The sequence below is a fragment of the Conger conger genome, chromosome 16 (assembly GCF_963514075.1).
Source record: "Conger conger chromosome 16, fConCon1.1, whole genome shotgun sequence".
In the NCBI taxonomy this organism is placed as follows: domain Eukaryota; kingdom Metazoa; phylum Chordata; class Actinopteri; order Anguilliformes; family Congridae; genus Conger; species Conger conger.
The window spans coordinates 18,911,872-18,927,423 of NC_083775.1; the positions used below are offsets into that span (position 1 = coordinate 18,911,872).

The following is a 15,552-nucleotide window of genomic DNA, read 5'->3' on the forward strand; positions in this document are numbered from 1 at the left end:
TTTTTAAAAATATATAATTTTCATATTTAGAAAAAATAAGGATGACCTGCCATGTTTAAAAATGCATGGGCTCTATTCCTACATACGTGTCACCACATGCAGTTCCATGTAATTCCAATTCCAATTCTACAGGTCCTGGTGCATCTGTTAAGATAGATGTCATCATGAACACTAGTACGTACCAAAATATTTGCATGACTGCATGCCAAATGTACATGCTGTAATGATTTCGGAAGGTTTGTAAGCCTGACAGGTTGGTTCTTGGGAAAAGATAATATGTTTTTTTTTTTATTGCAATAATATCTTTGTCCAGAAGAGTAATACACAAGACAAAGCTAGAAACTAGAGCGTTAACATCTCTTGGCCATTCCAATCTTTATACCCTTTTCAAAACTCGTCATTGGAAGGGGGGCTATTCTGGCGAAGGTCACAAGATGCTGGCCCAATGCCAGCAGCCCCCTTCCCACTCTCACTTGTTCTACGTTTTACTGATAAATTTACTGATAAGTATCTTCACATGGTGTATCTATTCTCTATAAGAATTTAACTCTTGTTAATGTTAGCTGTTACATTTTATCATTCATTCGTACAATAAACCATAATAGAAACTATTGTTGTTCACATTCTTATTCTTTGGTATGCAGTGCATCCGGAAAGTAGTCACAGTGCTTCACTTTTTCCACATTTTGTTATGTTACAGCCTTATTCCAAAATTGATTAAATTCATTTTTTTCCTCCAAATTCCACACACAATACCCCATAATGACAATGTGAAAAAAGTCTTTTTGAGATTTTAGCAAATTTATTAAAAATAAAAAACTAAGAAATCACATGTACATAAGTATTCATAGCCATGAATACTTCATTTGCCATGAAGCTCAAAATTGAGCTCAGGTGCATCCTGTTTCCAATGATCAACCTTGAGATGTTTCTACAGCTTAATTGGAGTCCCCCTGTGGTAAATTCAGTTGATTGAACATGATTTGGAAAGGCACACAGCTGTATATATAAGGTCCCACAGTTGACAGTGCATGTCGGAGCACAAACCAAGCATGAAGTCAAAGGAATTGTCTGTAGACCTCCAAGACAGGATTTTCTCGAGGCACAAATCTGGGGAAGGGTACAGAAAAAGTTCTGCTGCTTTGAAGGTCCCAATGAGCACAGTGGCCTCCATCATCCATAAATGGAAGAAGTTCAGAACCACCAGGACTCTTCCTAGAGCTGGCCGCTCGGCTAAACTGAGCAATCGGGGGAGAAGGGCCTTAGTCAGGGAGGTGACCAAGAACCCGATGGTCACACTGTCAGAGCTCCAGCATTCCTCTGTGGAGAGAGGAGAACCTTACAGAAAGACAACCATCTCTGCAGCAATCCACCAATCAGGCCTGTATGGTAGAGTGGCCACACGGAAGCCACTCCTTAGTAAAAGGCACATGGCAGCCCGCCTGGAGTTTGCCAAAAGGCACCTGAAGGACTCTCAGACCATGAGAAACAAAATTCTCTGGTCTGATGAGGCAAAGATTGAACTCTTTGGCATGAATGCCAGGCATTATGTTTGGAGGAAACCAGGCACCGCTCATCATCTGGCCAATACCATCCCTACAGTGAAGCATGGTGGTGACAGCATCATGCTGTGGGGATGTTTTTCAGTGGCAGGAACTGGGAGACTAACTTAACTGAGTTAACTGAAAGTATATGATATGTATCAGTCATGTGATAGCATTGTATCCAATAAGGGGTTGATACATCACGATGACCATGGGAATAGTGTAGATTTGCAGCAGCCCTAAGATTTGCAGCTACACTCGTTCCAAGAAAGGTTGGTAAAACGCTGCAACAACCAGAGACGAAGCTGGCCAGTTGAACAATATCTGTGGATAGAAAAACTAGATAGTGGATAGTCACTAGACCTCAAGGCCATTGATGTCATCCCAGCAAACCATTTATTTGAACTAAAATAGGTTACATAATAGTTATGCGGTTTTTTATTAATGGGGGATTCCATCAGAAATGAATCATTTCCTGTCGACGTATCCACAGCGACAGGCAGAGCATTCTGCCTGACATGAGCAAAGCATCATCTGCCCTTCAAAATGAAAAGTAACGATATTCATATTGCTTCGTGAAGGTGTGAAGACTTGGGTTATGTCCAAAATCGCATACTTTACATACTACACAATCTATGTTTCAATGAAAATCTAGCTAGTATGAGGTTTCAGACACAGCTCTTCTGACTTTGGCTTCCTTATGATGCAATTTCATTTTAATTTTCTGTTTTTCAGTCATCTGATGATAAACAAATAGAACAACTGAAATAGGATTCCTGTGTGAGATTGACTTAATTGAACCAATTGTGTAATGGGTATCCAAAGCGCTGTACAATTGATGCTTCTCCATTCACCCATTCGTACACACACTCACACACTGACGGCGATTGGCTGCCATGCAAGGCCCCGAACAGCTCGTCAGGAGCATTTGGGGGTTAGGTGTCTTTCTCAGGGACACTTCGACACAGCCCGGGCGGGGAATCGAACTGGCAATCCTCCGACTGCCAGACGACTGCTCTTACTGCCTGAGCCATGTCGCCCCCACCTCAAATGGCAGTGTAGTTCTTTTGAAGATGTTCTTGTGAAAAGAACAATTGAATAGGTGCCGCAGTAGGGCACACAGCAGCCACAGGGCTGACGGAGGTGTGTGGCCTTACAGGTGGACCAGGCGGCTGCTGGGCTGCTTGCTCTGGGGCTAAAGAGGGGGGACCGGCTCGGGATGTGGGGGCCGAACATCTACGAGTGGATCCTGGTCCAGTTCGCCACAGCCAAGGCCGGCATCCTACTGGTGAGCCCTGTCCACTGCACTTAGTCCACTAGTTCCCTGTGTAGGGGACTAGCTAGGGTGCCAGCAATCTTCCATTATATATTGATGAGCATCTAAAAACATTCTCAAAATATTTTCTTATTCAGTATTCTTATAAATAAGGAGCCAGTCTGCTTTTGAATAATAAATAGCACTTGAAAAGTTCTGAGTTGGAAGGTTTGAGTTGGCTGCAAGTGGGGGAGAGAGAGTGAGAGAGAGTGTGTAGATTAACTTGCGTAAAATATATGCGATAGATGGAGAACCTATTCACGTACATACACAACTAACAGAATGTACTCGATGGATCAAAAACATAAACAGATTCAGCAGGGATACACACAAGCTCGGGGTGTTTTCCAGTGTGTGGTGCGATGACTTCTGGTTCAATTGGTCGTTCGAAGAGGTTCTGATTTTAACAAGACCCTTTTTTATGTTTACATCACGGAAGGGGCGGTTCTGGAAACATCACTGTAGTTCCTGTGAGTGAATGGAGATGTAGCTCCATTGACCTTACAATTGTTATGCAAGACAAACTGCATGTCAATTCATAGATTTGAATCCTTCAATTGTCATCCTCTGCAGGTGTCTTTGAACCCAGCCTATCAGCTTCAGGAGCTGGAATATGCCCTGAATAAGGTGGGTAAAAGGTGGTGTGCGTGAGTATTCAGTGTTTATGTGTGTGTGTGTCTCTGTGTGGTTGCCGGTCTGCATGTGTGCGTGTGTGCTGTCAGGGAACGACTAATTCTTCATTCACCATTTGGCCATGGGAAACTTCATAGGGCCTCCTCATGGTGGTCGGCAGATAAGAAATGGAGTAAAAAGTTGGTCAGGCAATTGCAGTGTTAGAGTGTGTGTGTGTGTGTGTGTGTCTGTCTGTCTGTCTGTCTGTCTGTCTGTCTGTCTGTCTGTGTGTATCTATCTCAATGGGAGTGTCCTCTAACTCACTGGCACCTCTCATACTATTAAGATTCCAGACCTTAAAAACAACCACTATTTACCAGAATAAAGCGGAAGCCAGAGTGTCACTGCTCACTTTATTAGGAACAACTGTACACCAACTGATTCATGCGATTATCTAATCAGCCAATCGTGTGGCAGCAGTGCAATGCATAAAACCATGCAGATACAGGTCAGGAGCTTCAGTTAATGTTCACATCAACCATCAGAATAGGGAACAAGAACTGAAAGCTGAGGCTGCAGTAGGCACAGGCTCACCGAAACTGGATAGTTGAAGACTGGAAAAACATGGCCTGGTCTGATGAATCTAAATTCCTGCTGAGGCATACAGATGGTAGGGTCAGAATTTGGCACCAACAGCATGAATCCATGGACCCAACCTGCCTTGTATGAAGTGTTTTGTGTTTTTTCTGTTATCTGTTTTTAATGTCGAAGTCCCCAGCGTTTTTGCATTTTGTTACCTCTGCTTTCCATAGTCTGTTTCCTGCTCCATTCACCTTCATCCATTAAAATTGCAGGATTAGGAAATGAACCATATTTCACCTTAACTTTACTTCCCCGACTGTGTGCTTGGTATGTTATTTAAAGGGAGCTGGAATTTTCCAGAAGGCAGGTGTCAAAGGGGTGGTGTTTGCAGCATAACTCTTGGCACAGGGCTTGTATAGTGACCCCAGAATACCTCAGTGCAGTGCAGCAAAAACAGTACAGCATAGCACACTTATGAATCACATCAGGCTCTTGGCTTTGGAATTAGGGAGCATCTGGAAACCATACTGTTCTCTGCCCCTACACCTTGAGTGTACAACCAACCCAAATAAAGCTCTTGGGTCCTGCAGTCAGGAAGTAGAGACACACACAGGGGGCGACATGTCTCAGGCAGTAAGAGCAGTCGTCTGGCAGTCGGAGGGTTGCCGGTTCGATCCCCCGCCCGGGCTGTGTCGAAGTGTCCCTGAGCAAGACACCTAACCCCCAATTGCTCCTGATGAGCTGGTCGGGGCCTTGCATGGCAGCCAATCGATCACCGTCGGAGTGTGAGTGTGTGTATGAATGGGTGAATGGAGAAGCATCAATTGTACAGTGCTTTGGATAAAGGCGCTATGTAAATGCCTGCCATTTACCATTTACATCAGGCTCTTGGCTGCTTCCTGATCCTGTGCCTTGTCCTATGGCTGCAGGTTAAATGCAATGCGATCGTGTGTCCCACGAAGTTCAAGACCCAGAACTACTGTGACATGCTGAGGCAGCTCTGCCCTGAGGTAGAGACAGCAATGCCTGGAGGCCTCAAGAGTGCCAGGTATGCGCCCTGCTGCACTCGCATACAAACTCACTGATGCCCTGACCTACAGTCCTGAGACACTGATACAGTATATTGACACATAAATATAATGTCAGTTAGTCTTCTATTCTGTATTGTGCCGTTTATAAAGCAGTGGTCACGCCGCATCTCACAGCGCACATTTTCCAAATTTCATTCAGTTCAGGGAAAATCTGGAAATTAACACGTGATATGGTTCCAGAGACATTAATTACCTTGGCACAGAATGGCTCTGAGCTAATGCTCTCTCTCTTTCTCACTCACTCTCTTTTTCACACACACACACACTCTCACGCCTGTGTCTCTAGACTGCCCGACCTGCGCATGGTGATTGTGACAGACAGCCGGCAGACTGGAATGTTCCACATGGACGATGTGATGCAGGCGGCAGACAGCCACCATCGGCAGGAACTGGATATCCTGCAGAAGAAACTATCCTTCGATGAACCCATTAACATCCTGTTCACATCGGTACAGTATCAGTTCTATATGAACGCAGTGATTTCCATGCTGCCTTTCAGTCAAGAGACACATGGATACTGCCAAGACCAGGGGGCTCAGACTCCACTCCTGGTGGTCCACAGTGTCTCCAGTTATTGAGGTTTGATTTCAGGAAGGAGCCTATTGTGGCATTAGAGATTAAGTATGTGGGCTCTAGCCAGTCGGCAGTTAAGCAGATGAATGTTGCTATACACAGGAAACCAGTCTGTTGTGTTTTGAGCCTGATATCCCTGGTAGAGAGACAACATCATTTCTCAGTATTTCTGTCTGTCTATCTGTCCGTGTGAGTGCAGGGCACCACAGGGAGGCCAAAAGGTGCTGCTCTGTCCCACCACAACCTCATCAATAATGCCTACTTCGTCGGGATACGTATTGGCTATGCCTGGAGGGTAAGTAGAGATGCACACAAACTGCTCCTAAGTAACTAGGATGGGTCAAATGCAGAGGACAAATTAACCCACAGGGTTCAATAAAGTATATCTTATCACACATTTCAGGCAAGTAGGATTTGGTCATAATTTAGGGTGTGGCAGCCTGGAATCCGGTCCAGTCTACTATTATCCTCAGAAAACCTCTGAACTTGTTGACGGGTTAGTCTGACAGTGAACTTTAGGCAATAAAACCTAGCTGTATATCAGGCTTGAGATTTTTTTATTTGTTGCTGTGAATGCTTGAGTGTAATAGGCATCTGTGTTTTTGGGGTATCAGCGGCATGTGCGCGCTTGTCTCCCCGTACCCCTGTATCACTGCTTTGCCTCAGTGGAAGGAGCGCTAACCATGGCCCAGCATGGCATCACCCTAATTTTCCCCTCAACTGCTTACGACAGCCGGGCCAACCTGGAGGCCATCCAGAAAGAGAGGTACCTCCTCCCACCTGTCATTCACACATGGTCAAATCGCTGACTCAGAGTCTTTATTAAGGGTATAAGGGTATTTTATACATTTTGGTTTCACCTTGTTGTAATTACAGCACGTTTTGTATGTACCATTTAAATGTATGGGACTAATGAATATCTGCTTTTAGCCAATGAGGAGTGCTATTGTGCAACATGATTTTGAAATAGGTCACAGCAAGACCTGATGTGTGCAGCAGCAAGGATATTGCCCGAAGCTAGATCATTATTATTATTAGATTCATTGATATGACAAAAAAAAAACATGAATGAAATAATGCTTCTAACGATTAAAATATATATACAGTGCAGTCCATATGTATTTGGACTGTGGTACTATTTCTGTTCCTATGGCTCCAGCACATTAGATTTGAAATGGAGCAATGAATAATAAGATTAACATGCAGACTGTCATCTTTAATTTGAGGGTATTTACCTCCCTGTGTTTTCTTATTTTGCCATGTATGTTGAACCTGGAGCATATGCTGTAATTATCAGACATTTTGTATAATAATTTTACTATTCTTACTGTTTATTGTTTTTGCTACTTCTTCGTCAGTTTATGTGATTTATTATAGGTCCAAGTTTTTATCTTTGTGATCACTCAAGCACTTGGAACCATACTTCCCTCTGTGGTGTTCAGCGCACTTGTCCCTGGTTATGATTTGCACTTTATTGTATATTGCTCTGGATGAACATGTCTGCCAAATTACTATGATGTAATTTAAGGTAAAGTAAAGGTAGTCCCCCCCCATTTCATGGGGTCAAAAGTAATTGGACAGTTGGGATCTCAGCTATCTCTGATCAGTCAGGTATATTCGATCATATCCTCAGTGCATGTATGAGAAAGCTAGGTGTGATTCTTGGATTTAGATTTCCTTTGGAGGCTGTTATTGTCATTTGCCAACATGAGGACTGGAGTTGTGCCAATGAAAGTTAAGGAAGCCATAAATAAAGACTGATAAATAAAAACTGTCAGAGATAAAGTCTAAACAATTGGGTTTACAAAATAAAATAACAGTTTGGAATGCCATTAGGAAGGCAGAGAACATTGGTGTTTGTTTGGTATCATTGCCTTGCCATGGGAAGAAGCACTATCCAATGACTTTGGAAGCATTAGAATGAAATTGAGCAGATGAGATACTTCTGTACACTGCTGCTATCAACAGTTACATTATCACTGAAGGCACGTGAGCTAGCAAAAACTGGTTCTTGGCCAGTTCCTTTTACACTCCACTCTCCAAAAAGCTCTTGCCAATACAAGTCAACCTTTGTCTCATCTGTCCAGTAGACCTTTTACCAGAACTCTGCAGGCTCTTTTTGGTACTACCTTGCAAACCTGACATCATTTTTATGCAGCTAAAGAGTAGTTTGCATCTTGCATTGTAGCCTCTTTAGTTCTGCTTGTGAAGTCTTCTGCAGACAGAAGTCACTGGCACATCCACACCTGCCTTCTGAGGAGTGTTTCTGGTCTGGCGGACACGTGTTTGGGGGGTTTTTCTTCAATATCACGAAAAATTCCTTGGCCTGCCAGTCCTATTGTGATTGCTCAGCTCATCCGTGATCTTTCTTCTCAATGTTGTTCCAAGCAGTTGATTTTTGGAAGCCTATTGTCTGGCCAATGTCTCTGCCTGCTCTTTTTTATTTCTCAGCTTCATAAATGCTTCCTTGACTGTCCTTGGCATAACTGCTGTCCTTATGTTGACAAATGGCAATAGCGGACTCCAAAGTCAATAAAAAGCCAAGATTTGATACTGAAAGGTTTCTTATACATGCTCCAAGTTGGTGATTTAATTCAGACTTATTAAGGGGACTTTTGGTCCTCTGAAGGGACTATGTATAAAATGTAAATCCTACCTGGATTTTTGGACCCGATGTGGATGTAAATACCCTCAAATTGAAGGAGACAGTCGGCACTTTAACCTCATTTTCAGCACAGAGCAGACATTATCCCACTGTCCAAATACTTATGGACTCCACTGTGTGTGGCTTTCTAACAGTAACTACAGTACCCACTAAAAAATTATAACAACTAATGCCTATCACCTCACAGCCTGTTATTTCAGGGTCTCCTGAATAATTGGTCTTTCTTCGTAGATAAATCTGCATTGTAATACACTCATAATTAGCTAAAGGTCATAAGGTGATTGATTGATTGATTGATTCATTGGAATAATTACCTAATTAGTGTTGTTGTGAGGTGTGTGTGTGTTACTGTTTGCATTATGAAAAGCAATATGTCCAGTTGTGTATTACATTACCTTTATTTAGCTGACACTTTTATCCAAACGTACAATAATGTGTATCTTATCTCTGCTCAGGTGCACCACTTTATACGGCACGCCCACCATGTACATCGACATGCTGGGGCAACATGAACAAGACCTGAACAAGTATGACCTGTCCTCTCTGGAAACAGGTAGCTGACGGGAGTCAGGATGTAAACCTGTAGTTATGATGATGATAATAATGATGTGTTAGTGTGTGAGGGTCATTGTGTTTGTGGTGGCCACAATGTGTAAATGATTGCATCTGATGGTGTGTCTTGTGCTGCAGGATACATGGGTGGCTCTCCCTGTCCACCTGAGGTCATGAAAAAGGTCATGACTACCATGAATATGAAGGACGTGGTGGTGAGTCTCAGACATACACAGGCCCTGTCAAAATTTAAATTTGGACAGTAATATGACTTGTGAAAGAGCTGAACATGTGGTCTCCCTGTCTGCAACCCTCCTTGCTGCTGATGGCTTTCTGATGGGGAAGATCGGGTACGGCACCACAGAGAACAGCCCTGCCACATTTGTTGGGTTCCCGAGAGACGACCTGGAGAAAAAGACAGAGACTGTAGGCTGTATTATGAACCATACTGAGGTGAGGTATCTGATTGTACCAATGTTCATCTATACCTTTTCTAATGCATTTTTGTCAGTTTATCAAAAACATCTAAGACTGTTTTTCTGTGGACAAACCCCTGTTTAGTGACGATCACTCTCATATCTACCTACACCAACTGCATGTGCATCTTGCATAAGAAACATTTTCAGTAATTTAGCCTGGCTAGATTTGCTGGTGATGAAAATTAATGATGGTGGAGATGGTAGGGGTGGTGATGGTGACAATGAAGGTGATGATCATGATGGTGGTGATCACAATAATGGTCTGAAGTGAGTGTGTTTTTCAGGCGAAGGTGGTGGACCCTAGTACTAGGCAGATTGTGCCCCTGGGGACATCAGGAGAGCTGATGATCCGGGGATATTGTGTGATGCAGGAGTATTGGAACGATCCTGACAAAACACTGGAGTGCATCTCCAAGGACCGCTGGTACAAGACCGGGTGAGTTTGTGTGAAAATGAACTCGAAGAGTGAACCTGGAGCAAATGTCCCGTTCACACAAACATAGTAACGTGGAACAGAGGAGCCACAAAAGATGATAACCAGCCATATTACCAAGTTTACTTTTCAGTTAATATAGCTAAAAGCAGTAGTTATTATTTTTCTTATTACACATGAGCAGTCTATTAAAATGTCTCCCCTCACATAGTGACATCGCAAGTCTAGACAAGTATGGATACTGCCGAATCGAGGGCAGGATCAAAGACATGATCACCCGAGGAGGAGAGAACATCTATCCTGCTGAAATCGAGCAGTTCCTTCACACCCACCCCAAAGTGCATGACGTGCAGGTAAGTCGTGGGATAGAGGGTGGGGATTGATGTGTTGGTACACTGCAGCTCTGTCACCCCCGAGAATGGGTGGAGCTAAAGTAAGGACTAAGCCTTTTTGCAGGAAGGAAACACATTTATTTGACTGTGACCAGAATATTGTGTTGGTACAAGCAGGAAAGGTACTATTGAGATAACCAGATGCATATGCTTTGGTGCTGAGCACTGGACTTTGAACCCCGCTCCCCCCCACTGCTACTGTGATTTAGGCTCTGGTATCAGAGGTCTGGGGATTTTTTTAGCAAGAAACCCAGAGGTCTAAAACTTGTTACAGGTACAGATGCAAATGCCAATAGAAATGTCAGGGTCTGGACAGTAGAAGAGAGAGCCTCTGAGGGGTTGACTGGGGTCCCCTGGTCTTCTAAGACTGCGCACAGTCATTTGTTGGAAAGCAATGAATGGTAAATGGTTGGCATTCATATAGCACACAACCCTCCGACTGCCAGACGACTCCTATTACCATAGCTATGGCCTGATATTGTCTTTCCAGTTGTAGTGTACTACCAGTGATATTTATGCCTGTCCACTGTGGGTGCAATAGAATCATTGAGTCCAGAGTGAAGAGACATTGATAAACATGCCCCCTGGAGGGAAATCAGGGTCAAGGGTAAACACTTACCCTGGATCAGCTCTGACCTGATTAGTCTCTTTAAACAACGGGATAAAGCTTGGAGGATCTCCAGAGAAACCAAGGATCCTGCTGACTGGGACAAATATAGATCTCTAAGGAACATATGTACAACAAAAACACACAATGCTAAATCAGACTTTTACAAAAAACAACTATCTGATGATATGCATAATCCTAAACGGTTCTGGAAAACTATGAACAATATTCTCAATAAATCAAACAAAAATACCAGCACCCAGATTCGATTCAACAACAACATTATCCACAATCCCTCCACTATCTCAAATGTTTTTAATCAGCATTTTTCCTCTATAGGTAGCTCTTGTGTATTTGACCCACCCATGGCATGTGATTCTTCTAGTAGCTCTACCTGTACAAGTTCATTTTCCTTTCGAAAGATTCTACCTGTCGAAGTCCAATGTGCAATCAATGCACTAAAAGATGACTGTGGAACTGGACCAGATGGCATTGAGACTAAATTTATCAAGTTAGCGGCTCATATCTTGATGTATCCACTCTGTGACTTAACAGTGGATGAATAGGCTCATTAAAAAAGTTGCATAAGAGCTAGTGTTTTCCCACTCGATATAATGGGGATATTTCTGGATGAATGTCTTACCAAAATAAGTACACTTCTATACAAGTTTCAGGATATATAAGGAGTGAGCTTTTAGACGTTAAAAAAGCCTCTTAGGATTTCGCTTAACAAGTTATCTATGGGCTGTTGAGGAGAGAGCAACGCAGGACAACTATAATCAAGCTGGAGTGGCGCGCTCCCTCTGCCTAGTGATGTGTATCTGCAATTCCCCAACGACTTCTGCATGAACTTGACCTGTGGAACTGGACCAGATGGCATTGAGACTAAATTTATCAAGTTAGCGGCTCATATCTTGATGTGTCCACTCTGTGACTTATTTAACCTCTCATTATCAACCTGTGCCCTCCCTTCCACCTGGAAATGTGCCATAGTTACTCCACTTCATAAGGGAGGTGACCCCCATGACATTAATAACTACCGTCCTATTTCTATCATAAATTCTATAGCCAAAATCTTTGAGAAACTAATCTTCAATCAATTATCACGCTATGTTACTGATCTGAACATCTTGTCCCCATGCCAGTCTGGTTTCAGGCCTAACTTCTCAACAACAACAGCTCTCTTAAAATTTACAAACGACGTGTTTACTGCTTCTGAGAATGGCAAACTCACTGGTGTAATTTTTCTTGACTTAACCAAGGCATTCGACATTGTTGATCACTATTTACTTCTTGATAAACTGTATTCCATTGGTGTCTCTCAGACTGCTCTACTATGGTTTAACTCATATCTTCACAATAGACACCAGTGCGTCAGTTTCAATGGAAGTCAATCCGATTACGTAATTGTCGAGAAGGGAGTACCACAAGGCTCATCATTAGGTCCACTCCTTTTCTCCATTTTTATTAATGACCTTCCTAAAATTTGCTCTGACTGTCAAGTACAACTATATGCCGACGACACTGCAATTTACACATCTAGCACTAACAGATCTGCAATTGAGAGATCCTTGCAAGGTGAGTTTGCCTGTTCAGAAGTGGTTCTCACTCAACAAACTACTGCTTAACAAAAGGAAGTCATGTAGTATGTTGCTTGGCACCAGACACGGTCTGAGTGATGCCCCAGACCTGACTATTTCTTTTAATGATGGATCACCTCTTGAACATGTGAATCTTATAAATACCTTGGACTTTGGATCGACCCAGTGCTTTCTTTTAAACAACATATATCACTAACAAACTAAGTCGCAATTTGGGCATACTGTATCGCTCCATAAATTGCTTTACTTTTCAGATGAGAAACAGAATCGTTACACAGTTGTTATTGCCAATATTGGATTATGCTGACATTGTTTATCAGAACACCTTCGAAACACATCTTCAACCCCTCAATGTTATTTACAATAGTCTTTGTCGATTTATTCTAAGGTGTCCCTATCAAACTCATCATTGCTCTATGTATGAAACTCTGAACTGGTTACCCCTCAATGCTCGAAGACATTACCATTGGCTTCAATGCATTTTCAAATGCATCCACTTTAACTATCCCTCTTACCTAAAGCATTATCTAGTACCACACATATCCTCATACTCTCTTAGACATATACAGCAACCTTTCTTCTCTGTTCCCAAAACCAAGAAAGAAATTGGCAGACGCGCCTTCAAATTCAAAGCTCCCTCCGACTGGAACAATCTACCCGTCAACATCAGAACAATTATCTCACTAAGTATATTTAAGAACTCATTATTACCCTTTCTTAAAACGTCATGTTGCTGCTTTTAATGCTACTGTCTTCCTGCTCCTTTACCATTGCATCTGTCACGTTTCAGGTCTGTCTCGCCATGTTTTATGTTTTTTCATGTTGTCTTAGTCACGTAGTGTTTTATCATGTATTATGTTGTCTAGGTTCGTCATGTTGTTTAGTTATGTTTCGTTACGATTTATTTTCTTGTCATGTTTAGTTATGTCTCGTTACGATTTATTTTCTTGTCATGTCTAGTTATGTTATCGTACGATTTTATTACCTGGTTATGTTGAGTGATTATCGTCTTAGTTTCGCTTTGTGTTATGTTTCGATGCATGTTTATTGTTACGTTAACTGGTCGTTGTTATGCATACACTTTTACATGTTTTTCCGCAAACCTTGCGTTCCGCCTTTTCTCTCTCTCTCTCTCTCTCGTTCTGTCCTTCACTCCCCTAATGTTCTATTTGTCTATTTACTAAAACTACTAACGCTAGATCAGGATTGGGTAGAAACTAACAAGACTAATCATGTGTTCATGTTACCTTACGTTTCTCGTGCATGTCATTTACTAATTTACTAATGCTAGGGCAGGATAGGTTTATTACTAACGATTACTAATCTCCTTGTTAAACTTGTCATCCATCGCACCTGTTTTCCATTTCCTTGCTACGCTCTAACTAATTGTCTACACCTGTCTACACCTGCATTTATAGCCCAGTCGCGCAACTGTTCACTGCGAAATTGTCTGCCTCTGTTTTTTCACGCAACTCTTGAGCATTATTTACTGTTTGATTACACGTTACGATCCACGCCTGTTTACTGACCATTGTTTATTGATTTCTGTTTTGTGACCATCGTTTGTTTTTTGACTACGTCCTCGCCTACCGTTTTTGTACTTTTGCTTCGCTGATTGTTTCATGGTTTCGACTCCCGCTTCGCCCACGACTACGCCTCTGCCTGCCGCCCGTCTGTTCATCTGCCCCGCTGACAGCTCTTCCGCTACCGGACCTCCCTGCACGTCTACCGACTACGAGTTTGCCTCTTCCCTCGGCACCGTGCTTTTTGTTTGTTTATTTTTTGTTTGGCTGGATCTACGTGTATGGACTTTGCTTGGGTTGACTACTCTCCTGGGATTCGTCCCGAATAAAGCCCTGAGGGGTCTTTATATTACTATTGTTTCTGAGTCGTGCATTTTGGGTCCAACCCCCACGCACCCGTCTCAGAACAATTTCGCCACTAAGGACCCTGCTGACTCAACTGCCATGTTCCACGCCCTCCAGGAACAAGGAGCCATCGTCCGGCCGCATTCACAAGGAATCTCCGAGCTTCACCTGGAGATTCGTGAACTGTGTGCAGAGATGAGGAGGCTCGCCATCGCAGTCCGGCCACAACCACAGGAGGAACCCACCCACCCACCCACTTCCCCGGCGGTCAACCCCTCGGGAGCCTGGCAATTCCGGGAGCCCCAACAACCCCCTCCGGAGAGGTTCGGTGGAGAACCTGAGAGGTGCAAGGCGTTCCTACTCCAATGCGAGTTTGTTTTCAAGCAACAGCCCCAGACCTACAACAGCGACGACCGTCGGATAGGCTATGTGATGGGATTGCTCAAGGGGAGGGCATTGGATTGGGCTACGGCGGTGTGGTCCGGGGATTCTTTTCCTCCTCGTTACCCAGTCTTCGCCGATGAGATTCGGAAGGTGTTCCAACACGCATCCAGCGACCAGGAGCCATCCCAGAGACTGATTGCTCTGCGCCAGGGACGGAAGACCGCGGCAGATCACTCCATCGACTTCCGCACCCTCGCGGCGGCTACTAGTTGGAACGATGCAGCATTGGCGAATCTCTTCCTGGCCAGCCTGAGTGAGACGCTCCAGGACGAGTTGGCGCGACTGGACCCCATAACCCAGCTCGACCAACTCGTGCGCACCACGATCCGCCTGGACAACCGTGCCAGACAACGCCGGTCGGAAAGACCGATCCTTCCCGGCAACCCGTACCCCAGGCAGGGGCCAAGCCCGCGACAAGAGGAGCAGCAGTCGGAGGGACCCGAACCCATGGACCTGTCCCGAGCCGGTACCAAGATCTCTACTGAGGAACGAGCACGCCGCAGAACCACCGGCTCATGCTTCTACTGTGGGAGGCCGGGTCACACCCAGGCTCGGTGCTCCTTCAGGACCAGGCGACCAGTAGAGGTGAGAGCAGTCGACAGGCATGGGGGTTCTGACAAAGACAACCATCGTCCCACGCTCACCACCCTGCTGATTCTCCCCGACGGAACTACCCGGGTTAACGCATTGGTGGATTCTGGAGCGGATGCCAACCTCATCGACGAGGTTCTGGTGTCTGAACTGAACATTCCCACCCTCCCTCTACCCCACCCTGAGAATGCGCGGTCGCTGGA

General features: G+C 44.0%; 1 protein-coding gene across 1 annotated transcript in view; it reads left to right on the forward strand.

The window, feature by feature from the left end:
• The window catches only part of LOC133114796 (medium-chain acyl-CoA ligase ACSF2, mitochondrial-like), a 28,309-nt gene that overhangs the window by 3,654 nt on the left and 9,103 nt on the right, over positions 1-15,552 (forward strand). Inside the window, exons 3-13 of the mRNA XM_061224447.1 lie at positions 2,704-2,832; positions 3,433-3,486; positions 4,983-5,101; positions 5,431-5,593; positions 5,917-6,012; positions 6,332-6,483; positions 8,838-8,935; positions 9,073-9,149; positions 9,280-9,387; positions 9,698-9,849; positions 10,058-10,199. Coding sequence (XP_061080431.1) covers positions 2,704-2,832; positions 3,433-3,486; positions 4,983-5,101; positions 5,431-5,593; positions 5,917-6,012; positions 6,332-6,483; positions 8,838-8,935; positions 9,073-9,149; positions 9,280-9,387; positions 9,698-9,849; positions 10,058-10,199 — 1,290 coding nt within the window. The remainder of the gene's footprint in view (positions 1-2,703; positions 2,833-3,432; positions 3,487-4,982; positions 5,102-5,430; positions 5,594-5,916; positions 6,013-6,331; positions 6,484-8,837; positions 8,936-9,072; positions 9,150-9,279; positions 9,388-9,697; positions 9,850-10,057; positions 10,200-15,552) is intronic.